The following is a 12782-nucleotide window of genomic DNA, read 5'->3' as shown; positions in this document are numbered from 1 at the left end:
GCACTGTGTGTTATGCTATATGTTGGCAAATCAAACTCCAATAAAAAAATATACAAAAAAATAAAACATGAAAATATATATATATATCTGTTGAATTGAAAATACTTATAATCCTGGCATCTTCAGGCTTCAAGTGCTCTGTCCCTACAAAGCATCAACCAAATGGAGGAAGAGGTGCATCCAGAAGATCAGGAGACCCAAAATGTTGACAGAGCCCAAGCTGCCATGGTTTTGTTATGTTTTCTTTCTCACTCATACCCTTTCACATTTTTCTTCTTCTGACCTCAAGAAGAACAGTAAAAGACCTCTTTAACAGGACATAGCACTAACCATAAAAGGCAAAACTGATGAATCAAACTTCATCAAAATTAAGAACATCTGATATCAAGAGATTATCATTAATAATAAGCAAGACATAGTTTGGGAGAAGATATATATATGGAGAGAGCTTAAGATAAAGATGTGTGTATGCATTATATATGTATATGCTACTGATATATATTACACATACATATACATAATATATACGTATATGTACACTTACACATATATGTACTTAACATGTAGAATTTTTAATTCCTTCCAAAAAAAAGAATTTTTAATTCCTTCAAATCAATAGGAAATCAGCTAACAACCCTATTTTTTCAAGTGGTCAAAGACTTGAATAATTACTTCACGGAAGAAGATATCCAAACATTCATTAAAGGATGCTCAACATCAGTAAAATAAAAATGAAAACAAAAGACATTTTGCTTACATACACCAGAATGTATAAAATACAACTAACTACTAAGTGTCAACAAGGATGTGGAGCAAATGGAACTCTTGAACGTTGTTGATAGCTGTGCAAACTGACTCAAATATTTTTGAAAACACTTTGACAGTATTTATAAAAGCTACACATATGCATACTCTACTATCCAGCAAATCCACATCTAAGTATATATCCAAAATGATTTTTATATAATGTTATATTTCCCATTACATAATAATTTATGAACTTATCCTGAGATTACCATCCCTTCCCCATGTCCCCCATTATTGCTATCTGCGATGCCTGAAAATTCAGTAGCACTTTTCCTCTCCTAATAAGCAACTACTTGTTGCTCTGTTACATCCTCCACACCAGTGTCATTTGATAAAAATATAATGCAAGCCACATATGTAATTCTCAACCTTCTAGTAGACACATTAAAAAAACAAAACAGATAAATTATTTTAATAATACATTTTATTTAATGTAATATATCCGAAATGTCATTTCTACGTGTAGTCAATGTGAAAAATTATCAATGAGATATTTTACATTATTTTTCCTATTAATCCTTCAAAGACATAGTATTTTACAATTATATTGCATACTCTCAGTCTCAATGCTCAATGCCATACACAGCTAGTGACTGCCATATTGGATAGTGCAGCTCCCAATTATTATAGACCATATGCAAGGTAACTCTTGAAATAAGACTCCAAATTCTTTCTGTGTTAGTCTTGAAAAAATATATGACACCTCTACCACACCCAATAAAATTAAGTTTCCCTCCTCTGGAAGTTCGAATTCACCTATGTCCATAGGGCTCCACCCACCAAGTCAGTGGACATTAAACTTGCCTCTCTGAAATCTAACATAATTTTCACTTACATACTACAAAATTCATCAAACACTGATCTTGTCATTTTGCCAAGACCAACTCAACAAAATTTTTCACCTCCTACTCTCTTGCAAAATGTGATATATTAAAATTAACCTGTGAAAAGTAGCATGAAATTACTGTGAATATATTCATAATTTAAATGTGCTAGGTCAACCAACATGTGAAATGAAATGTTTCAAGAAAGAGATGAGGCAAGAAAACATGGCATAGGGGAAAACAAACTGGATTGGGATTCAAGCTAGGATTTCAGTCTAAGCTCTGGCACCGGGTAGTTTTATGTCCTTGGGCAACATACAAATGCTTCTGACTCTGCAAAGTGTGATGTATGATATAAAAGCACTAAATCACGGCACCTGGATGGCTCAATGTTTGAGCATCTGCCTTTGGCTCAAGTTGTGATCCTGGGGTCCTTAGATGGAGTCCCACATCGGGCTCCTGGCAGGGAACCTACTTCTCCCTCTGCCTATGTCTCTGTATCTCTCTGTGTCTCTCATGAATAAATAAATAAAATCTTTTAAAAAAAATAAGGGCACTAGATCAAATGATCCCTAAGCCCCCATTCAATGTTGAATATTCTGTAATTGTAGCAATTATTTTTCATAAAATAAAGAAGGAAGAATTGGAGGATTTGAGTAAGGGAGAACAAATCCATTTAAGAAAGTTAAAATTTCCTCTGCCATATAGCATAAAAAGAAAACACTGGAGCTTAGATTCCTCATTGAAAAGTAATAATAACAATAAGTAATAATTATAAAAACATACAAAAATCCTTGGATCTCTTATCTCAATGTCTAATATTTTTTTCAAGAGAAGGTTATTCTGCCCAAGGTTTTCCTCAGGGCAAATTCGACATCCTTATTCCTTAGACTATAGATTAATGGGTTGAACATTGGCACAAGAATGGTGTAGAACAAGGAAGACATTTTCCCCTGGTCAAGGGGTAAAATAGAAGGTGGTTTGAGGTACATAAAAGCTCCTGATCCAAAGAAGAGAGAAACAGCAATTATGTGAGAGCTGCAGGTACTAAAGGCTTTGGACCTTCCTTCAGTGGAGCTAATATGGAAAATGTTGGAAATAATGAAACCATAAGAGATGAAAATGGCAGCAATAGGCACCCCAATGCCAATGGTCACAACAATGAAGACCACCAGCAAATTTATGTAAGAGCTGTTGCAGGAGAGCTCAAGGAGGGGAATGATATCACACATATAGTGATTGACAAGGTTGTCAGCACAAAAGGTCAGAAATAATATATTTCCTGTATGGGCCACAGCCCCAAACACCCCCATCCCATAAACACCCAACAAAAGGAGTAAACACACCTGAGGAGACATGGTGACCATGTACAGCAGTGGTTTACAGATGGCGACATAGCGGTCATATGCCATTGCTGACAAGATATAGGATTCAGAAAAGACAAAAAAACAAAAGAAAAAGAGCTGAGTCATACACCCCACATAGGAAATGATGTTTTTCTTGGAGACAAAACTCATTAGCATTTTGGGGATGATGGCAGTAGAGAAACTAAAATCTATGAAGGACAAGTTGAGGAGGAAGAAGTACATGGGAATATGAAGGTGAGAATTCAGCCCAATCAGGGTTATGAGGCCCAGGTTCCCCACCACGGTGACCACATAAAAACCTAGGAACAGGAAGAAGAGGGGCATCTGGAGTTCCGGCTCATCTGTTAAGCCTGCCAGGATAAACTCTGTCACAGAGGAGGCGTTATCTGCAGCCATTGTCCTCTAGGAGGGTCTGTAAGGGAGAAAGAAACAAGTCACTGAGACAGAAAGAGGCTACACGCCATGCAAGTGCAGGGGGGGGACGTGGAGAAGACACAGATGGGAAGGTTCACGGAGTACTAACTATGGGATGGACACTGTTCTAAGTGCCATGTGGCATTATGATTATCCCCAGGTCACAGAGGAGGACACTGAACCTGAGGGACTTGCACAAGTCCCGATGCTGCTGAGTGACAATAGAAGGTGAACTTGGGTGATCTTGCTCCTGGGCTTGAGCTTTTACCCCCTCTGCTATAGGACAGACCAGGTCAGACAGACACTAACCCTGCTTCTGCTTGCAGTCACAGTGCTCTTCTCCATTGGCTCTCATCTAACTCTTTCATGGACACTCAGATGGCCCCAGTGAACAGAAAGTGACAACTCAGAGCTCAGACCCTCTGCTGCTACTTCTACTCTCAGATCCTCTGCTTGGAGGATCAAAACCTCTAATTGTTTTGCTGAGCTCAAGAACTTGATCTCTGAGTGCGGCTTTGTCCCAAGTCTCTTGTCCAAATTCCAGGCATGAGACAGCATCCTTTCCTAATGCCCATGGATAACAGGAGACGAAAGAGTTTTATTCTGGGATTAGAGATCTCCGTGACGTAGTTGTAGGGACTCCCTCAGGATCACTGCTCCAGAGACTCTCTTCCCTAAGGAAGAAGAAATGTTTGTTTATGCATTTGAGAATGTTTGATGTCGCTTTTAATGACCTGTGGTTACATTTTTCATAGTGATTACATCTTTTTAAGCTATTGATTATAGCAAAGTACCATGGGAAAAATAGTAATTCCTGCCTTGTCATTGAGCCCTTACTGTGTATCAAACACTGTATTGATCCAGTACCCTCATATGAAGAATCCAAAGCCATGCACAAAAAAGTAGTACCTTGTTTATTCCTCACAACAGCCTTATATATTAGACAGGAAGCTTGCTGAGCTTGCAAACACAAGGCATTTAATGTATATTACTAACAACCTCTGATTTTGCCTCCAGACACCACTCCTGGCTACTACCACTGCTGCACACATTGTCAAAATAGTTTTCAAGAAGTGATCTCATTCATATAGAGACTAATAAAGTTTTGCGTGGCTACTTGCACTCAAGGGCCTCTTACCAGGGGCCCTTAATATTAAGGGAGACAGATTTTATACCAAAAAAAGAAATCCTGATTTGGGGAAATTTGAGCTCCAGTGTGCCAGTGGGTTAAATAGGTTTTTGTCCTGGTTAATGACAAAAGTCCTCTTACAGAAGTTATGATGTCAAAACACAAAGGCAGAGAAGTCCATTTTCCTCCAGAAAAGTTCTACTAAAACCACTGGACACACATCTGTGTGTGTTTGCATGTGCACACATATTCATAAGGACTCGTTCAGCCCCAGCTAAGACTCAGCAATGACAATGCCTCATCTTTTGATTTACACTTAGAATTCACATGTCCCAGAATAACTCCAATAATCCCAATCCTTGTTCTCAATCCCACTGAACAAATGTTACAAACGGAGGAAAACAATTCATTAAAATGAATGAAATTAAGCTCTCCTTGAGAACCAAGTACAGAGAAGTTGAGGGTTCTCTGAAAGCTCTAGGGGGATTTTGTTACTTCAGAGACAGTTGCCATGGCAACCTCATTTCCAAATGTATCTTAAACAGAGCTTCTCTAAAGTCATGTTACCTGATGATTTGCTCCAATACAGCAGAGAACAAAAAAGCTGTTTCGTCTTTTCCACTTGTGCAGTACTGTTGCCTTTCCCAAGCTGGAATCTCTAAAATGGATTTCTTCTTATTTTTGTTTCTAACTTAAACTGTACATTATAAATACAGCATCACAGAGCATCTGAAGATTTTACGTACAGTAAAATGCCTTAGTATATATGTCTCATGCATGTGCATTGACTCTCAGATTTCTAGTAGTCCATCAAAGTTACACAAGTACAGTCCCAAATAAATCCCTACATATCATAGGATTTCCAGCTTCAATAAGAAACACAAAACTAGCTAGAGAGAAGACTTGACATCTGACTGGCCTTCATGTGAAATAGCTTTGATTAGCCCCCGAGAAAGTAGATAGTATTAAATTCATCTTTCAGTAATATGTTTCTGCACCATAGTTACTGTTAAATTTATATTTTTCAATGTTCCAGGATTTTATTTTAATTATTTATTTTTTCAAATTTTTATTTATTTATTCGTGAGAGACAGAGGCAGAGACACAGGCAGAGGGAGAAGCAGCCTCCCTGCCAGGAGCCTGATGCAAGACTCAATCCCAGAACCCCCGGATTATAACCCGAGCCAAAGGTAGATGCTCAACCCAGGTCCCCCCTAGTTCTTTATTTAAATTCAGTTTAGTTAACCTATAGTGTATTATTAGTTTCAGGGGTAGAAATTAGTGATTCATCAGTTGCACATAACACCTAGTGCCCATTACATCAAGTGCCTTCCTTAATGCCCATCACCCAATTACCCCAAATGATTTTAATGAATGTATTTGGCAATGTAACATGTAAGGTTCAAGGATACAAAAAAACAAAAAAAAATGAATAAACAAACCAAAAATAACACACACACAAAAAAACAAAAAACATGGTTCCTTGCCAGAAAGAAGCTTACAATCTAATAGCGGCATCACCCATATAGGCTCTTTCTCCTATCCCTGTTCCTTCATATCGCACATTCCCCAGGAGTCAGTTCTCAACCTTCCACACTGTTTCTATTTCCTTAAATTCATGATGAGCTCATTTGTTTCACGGCTTCCACAATCCCTCCATATAAATGGCTCTCAAATTTATGTCTTTCTTTCTCCATTCTCTATGAAGTTCCTTTCCTCTGTACCCAACAGGATTTTTTTTCCTGGATATTTCAAGAGACTGGCCTGTAGTCATCTCTGAGCTCATCAAGTACATAAACACGTGTTCCTTTCTCCAAAAGTAGATGTTCTCTCAACCTCTCCATTATTTATCTGAGTGTAACCAATGGTGAAGAAGAAGAGAGTAGAATTCATAGTTATTCTAAGGCTAGTTTTCCTAGGATAGTCCCTCCAAAACTTATTAATAGCTTTCCCTTTCACTTTGAAACATATCCTTTTGAATGAGAAGTATTCACAGCATAAGCTTCAAAATCTGGTGGACCTCAGCATAAATCCTAGTTCTGTGTCTTAGTTGCTATGTGATCTTTGGAAATTTGACTTTTCTGTAGGTTTCTAATTTTTAATCTTAAAATGAGGAAAAAGAACTACAACTCAAAGTGTTACTTTAAAGAGTAAATGATGTACTTTCTGTCATAAAGACTCAAAAAGCAATTTATTTAAATGATTTATTTTATGTATATTATTTCTAAAGATTGATTAAATAAATAAAATTTATAGCTATATCCTTGGATGAAAGTAGTTTCAGAATGGGCCGGAATAGAAAGAAACCAAAGACAGGAAAATTAACTTAAAAAGTTTAAAGGAGCATGGGCTGACTTCCAGGAGTGAGGTTTAAAGACTGAATAGTTAGGGGTAAGGTTTGAACCTTTAAGAAATGCCAATAGATAAGGGGAGAAAGAAATTAACCAATAGAAATGTGAAAAAAAAAAGGCAAGTGTAGCAATTAAGAGCAAGAACTAGGGGGCTGGGTGGCTCAGTCAGTTGAGCTTCTGACTCTCGGTTTCTGCTAAAGTCGGGATTTCAGAGTCATGAGACTGAGCCACAAGTTGGGCTCCACGCTCATGGAGGAGTCTGCTGGAAGATTCTCTCCCTCTGCCCCTCTATCCCACTCTCTCTCTCACACTATCTCTCTCAAATAAATGAATAAATCTTAAAAAAAAAAAAAGCAAGAACTGGAAAAAACAAACCTAGAATTTTTTTTTCAACAAACCTAGAATTAAACCCTAACTATATTCCTTATTTCCTAGGTGAACCTAAGTAAATAATTTAACCTAATTAATACTTAGTGTCCCAATCTAAAACACAGGCTTAAATAAATAAATGATGAATGAATGAATGAATACATACATACACAGGATAATAATACCAAACTTGCAGACATTTGTGAGGACTGAATATGTTATATTGCTATGAATATTCATTTAGTAAACATTAGTTGAATTTATAAAATGTCACAGAGATCAAGGTGAGAAAAATTTTAAGAGTAAGGGATAAATAGTGTTACCAAAGGTGAAAGGGAAAAGAGAACTGAAAAACAATTGAGCTAAGGCATTCTTATGAAAGCCTATTCACTATTTTTCCATGTTATTCTCACTTTGGTTGTCTAATACAGCTATTCATTATTTCAAGATTATATTCCAGAAACCCCAAGTAGATTAAAAGCTTCTTCAAGGAGAATCCTTAATCCTAAAGCTTTTGGATACACTAACATATCCGCTATATATATCCAATCTGACTTCAAATTTAAACGCTATGGATACACTGCTATTAACTGCTAAAAACTAAGGGAATCGTGTTGCCATGAGTGTTTCCTAAGGAATCTACTAGACAACAAGCTCTAGATAATTGAAATATTAAACAGGCATCAGTAGCATTTAATATTTATTTACTTGTAGATCTAAGATTAGTAGTTGCTAGGGGCTGAGGAGTGAGGGAAACAGGGAGATATTCATCAAAGAGTCAATTATAAGATGAATAAGTTCTGGGGATCTAATGTATGGCATGGTGACTATAGTTATCTAGACACTTGAAATCTGCTGAGAAAGTAGATCTTAACTGTTCTCCCCACTAAAAAAAACATAGCAACTACGTGAGGTGGTGGATATTTGAATCAGCTTGATTGTGGTGATCATTTCACAATATAAACATACATCAACTCATATGAGTAACCTAAAAATATTATACAACATAAATATATACAATTGTCAATCATATGTCAATAAATCTGTTAAAATAAAATATAATCAATATAAACAAGGCTAATTATTTTTTAAATGAAGCTTATTCTGTTTCAATTTTTTTTTAAAAAGCAGTTAACTAAAATTAAACAGGTTTCTTTTTCAGAAAATTCAGTGAATTTGGTTTTGGAGAAATGTTTGATACAGAAAGATGTAAAGTCGAGTCTTTATGATAAAATTGTAAATATAGTTCATTGCACACAAAAAAACTAATGATGATTGCTGACTACGTTGGTGGTGAGAGATGACAAAAGCGATGATGTTGGTGAAGGTGACAATAATATTGCTGGTAATGAATGATGTGGTCACAGTAACAATAATGATGCTGATGAAGCTAAAAATGTTCCGGTGCGGCAGTAGGCACCAACCTTCCCAGGCTACAGGGAAACTCTTTCAACAAAAGAAAAATTAACACACGAGGGAGATGTCACTCATGGTACAAAGTGTAAACCCAAAGACTAATTGTGTCCAATGAGGACCAAGTCTCTCCAGTAGTTCTATCCCAGGAGAGGTTCTGCCTATATTTAAACATACCCAACACTCCTCATCTCAGTGACCCATTTTTATGACTGTGTTGACCCCTTTGACTGGAAATAAATGTAATTCCGGTGACTTTCTGTTTTCTGATATTTCTTAGTTGCTGAAAACAAAGTACCACCTATGATTTCCAGATAACAGTGTTCTAGTTTTCCTCAAACCAGGTATCCAATTACAGTTTTAAAGCAATTATGTAGGATGAGAACAAAATATCTTCCATAAATTTGCATTTCTAATGCAAACATTTTATATATACTATTTCCAATCACTTATTCCCCTTCTCAAAGTGTTTTTCCCCACTTGAAAAGGAAATATGGTTGTCTGTGTAATTCTGAGTGCTGTCAGCAGCAGCAAGTCTGAGCTTCTGGTGACCTAATAAATTTACTGGTAAAATTTTTAGCATCAAGAAATTTGTGGATCCTGTATAAGTTAGCTAGAAGATAACAGGAATAAAACTTAGATTTCTGTTGCCCACAATTTTCTATATAATAGGAAAGGTGCTCACATCAAGAGGCAAGAACACTGTTTAGTAACAGTATTCTGTTTTACAACCAATTTTGATTCCTGGTATTGATATATTTAAAACGGATTTCCTGTTTCTTATCATTTTAGGAGACTCAGATTTGATGGAAGGGGATAAGTAAGATAGCTTTTAAATCCGTTATCCCTATCTAGATGAAATTTATCTCCTTTTTAAAGAATTAAAACACAGCTCAAAATTCTTCTGTTATTAATGACTAAGAATTAAATATCTCACTGCCAGTAATTTAAGGTATAAACTTTACGATAATGCAGACGTCCTTGTTGTCTCCAGTATCACAACAAGCAGGACAATATTATTGCTGTTGCTGATCAAGCGAGCCAGAGTCTTTTAATGTTATATAAGAAAGCAGCTTATAATCACAACATACACTCTACTTGCTAGATGGGATGCTGCTTGATTCATGATTTATTTAATAAAGTAAATTAGATCTTTAAAAAATGTATAGTATGCTCACTTTGAGTTGAAAAAAAAGCATGTATATTTATACCTATATATGTAAATGCATATATACATAAAAAAAGGTCTGGTAAAATAGACATTACAATTTTAGATTCTTGGTAGTTAGAATATGATTATTTTATTCTTGCCTGCCTGTATGTTGACTTTCCTACAATGCAAATATATTTTGTAATTTGAAAAGAGATTCTGGTAATATGGCAATAATATCCCTCCTTGGCCTTAATGTATTAAATTAAATTTACTTAAATATAAAGGTAAAGGGAGATGCCACCAGAAGAGACCAAGGTATGGCGGAGGACAGCAGACTGATGGTCCCAAATCCTGGATTCTAGGCGAGTTATTCTTTTTTTTACTAGCTGTATAACCTCAGATAAATTGTGTAACATCTTGAGCATCAGTTTCCTAGAGCAGGGATTGGCACACATTTCCAGAAAGGACCAGATAGTATATATTTTAGGTTGCACAGTCCATAGGATCTCTGTTGCCACTACACTGCTCCGCCATTCTAACAGGAATGCATAAAGGAATGGATGTGGCTTTGTTCCAGTGAAATTTTATCCCAAATTCAGGCAGTGGGCTGGATTGGGCTGAGTTTGCCAATCCCTGTCCTGGAGAATAGATAATATAATCTCTTTTCTTTTCCTATGTTCTCCTCGCACAAAGGAATAGAGTAAACCTCAATATTATGCAGCCACACTATTGCGTAGAGCCGTAGGTGTGCAGACTTACAAGTCTACCATCCAGAGGAGAGGGAAAAGCAAGATTTAGGGACAGTAGAATTAGTTTTTAATTTCAAGTCACAACTAGTACGCTCTATTGACCTTTAAGGAAACCTTAAAATCTCAGCACTTCAGTTCTCTATTACTAAACTGAGGATACGAATTCCTGTTCTAAGTACATTCCCTCCTCTCCTAGGGACTTTGGGAGTATGAGACTAATCTCTGAAACAAATGTGTACACAATAAAGGATAACAAAAATGTCGGTAACTATTTGAGGAGGAAGTTAAATTAGCAACGTTATAAATTTTTTCAGCTGAGAAACACACCTCAGAGATAAGATATCCATAAATATCATACCCTATATATTTTGGGTCATGCCTCATATATCTTGGGTCATGCCTAGAGAGCATATCTGTTGTTTGTGTACCTCATCTCTGAAGGCAATAGGGTTATGGTTTGATACTACTCTGATGCTTTAATGAATAATAAGAGATATATCACTTATTATTGGCCAGGTACTGGCACTATGAGGTGCATATTATTATTAGTCCCAGTCCACAGACAAGAATGCTTCGAAGTACAACGGTTACATAACTTGCTTAAGATCACATGGCCAAAGTCAGAGTTGGAATTTAACCCAGCCCTATCTGACTTCTTGAGTCTACACTTTTAACTACCACACTGTCAAATATACTGTTTTAACACAATCATGCTTCTTTACATAAAATATGACCTGTATTAAGGCCACCAGTAAAACAATATATAAGAGAACAGAATAATTTAGTCAATTTTTATCTTTAAAAATAATGCATGCATATGGTTTAAGACTTAAATGCTATTAAAACTAACAGTTATTGCTTCAAGCACCCCTGAGCCCAGCTCTGCTGCCCAGAGGAGCAGCTTTCTAATCTTTTATCTGTTTCCTCTGGCATCCACCTCTGTGTTTCTCCATTATATGTTTACAATGCTCTTTGAGGATTTCACTATTTTTTAGACAGTACTCATAGTCTATAATAACACCTAACTCATAACAGTTACTGATAAATATTTGTTGAATGCATAATGTCTACTTAGATGCTGATTATCTAACACTCCCCAACCCAATTCCTTTCCTTATTCTTCCAAAATGGTTATAATACAATTTTTTATTCTCCATACTTAATGTCAACAGTATTAGATCTCTGATAATGCAGAATGAACCATCCCTGCAGAACCAAATATTGTACTTTTGATTATTTCCTTATTTGTACCATTTGTAATTTTTCCTGGAATTGTAACAATTGGCCAATACTAAGTCTCTCTCCTTTATATTTTCAGATGCTCTGTAATATCTGTCAAATACTTCTTAATATTATTTTCCAAATATCCAAATTTTTGGGATGAGCTACTAACTTCATTTCTCTCCTGAAGGCCTCCATCCTCTGACTCACTCCTCCATTCTGGACTCACTCTACAATCTGAGGCATGACTGTCAACCTACAGTCTCTTTGCTGCTCTCCTGTGTCAGGTCCCCCTCTATCCTGGGTTCTAGTATTTTCACTAAGATATCCAATAATAGTATCTTCATCTCATTTCTGCTCCTTTTTATGCTGTGCGATTCCGTCTCTCTCTCTTATATATTTATGGCTAGATATTTGTCACTTTATTAATATTGTCAAAGACCAGCTTGAGTTTCATTGATTTCTTTCTACTATTTATGTTTCCCATCTCATTGAATTCCATGCTTATCTATATTATTTTCTTCATTCTTATTCTTTTCGTTTGTTTGTTTGTTTATTAAGGTGGAAGCATAGATTACTAATTTTAGAATTTCCTTCTGTTCTAAAGTAATCATTTAATGTCAGCTTTCTCTATTAGCATTGCTTTAGCAGCATTCCAAAAGTTTTTATTAATGTACCTTCATATTCACTAAGTTCAAATGTGACTTAATGTGTGACTTCTTCTTTGGCCTGTGTGTTATTTAGAAGTAGGGTGTTAATTTTTGAGGATTTGAAGATTTTTCAGATATCTTTCCATAAATCATTCATAGTTTCTATTTGTTATGGTAAGGGTACGTACTCTATATAATTTCAACTTTTTTGAGCGATGGTGGTTTGTTTTATTGTCCATGATAGGTTTTATCTTGAAATATGTTCCACGTGCACCTAAAAGATTAGGTATTTTGCTACTTCTTGGTAAAATGTTCTAAAAATGTCATTTTATGGA

At 36.0% G+C, this 12782-nt stretch overlaps 1 protein-coding gene across 1 annotated transcript; it reads right to left on the bottom strand.

Moving 5' to 3' along the window:
- Positions 1 to 1260: 1260 nt before the first annotated feature.
- On the bottom strand, positions 1261 to 3405 carry LOC112671490 (olfactory receptor 8B12-like). Its single transcript, XM_035717114.2, has one exon. The coding sequence runs from the start codon at positions 3392 to 3394 to the stop codon at positions 2459 to 2461; it is 936 nt and encodes a 311-aa protein (XP_035573007.2). The 5' UTR covers positions 3395 to 3405; the 3' UTR covers positions 1261 to 2458.
- Between the last annotated feature and the right edge of the window lie 9377 nt (positions 3406 to 12782).

The sequence above is a fragment of the Canis lupus genome, chromosome 5 (genome assembly GCF_003254725.2).
Source record: "Canis lupus dingo isolate Sandy chromosome 5, ASM325472v2, whole genome shotgun sequence".
In the NCBI taxonomy this organism is placed as follows: Eukaryota; Metazoa; Chordata; class Mammalia; order Carnivora; family Canidae; genus Canis; species Canis lupus.
This window is presented reverse-complemented; position numbering and strand designations above follow the sequence as displayed.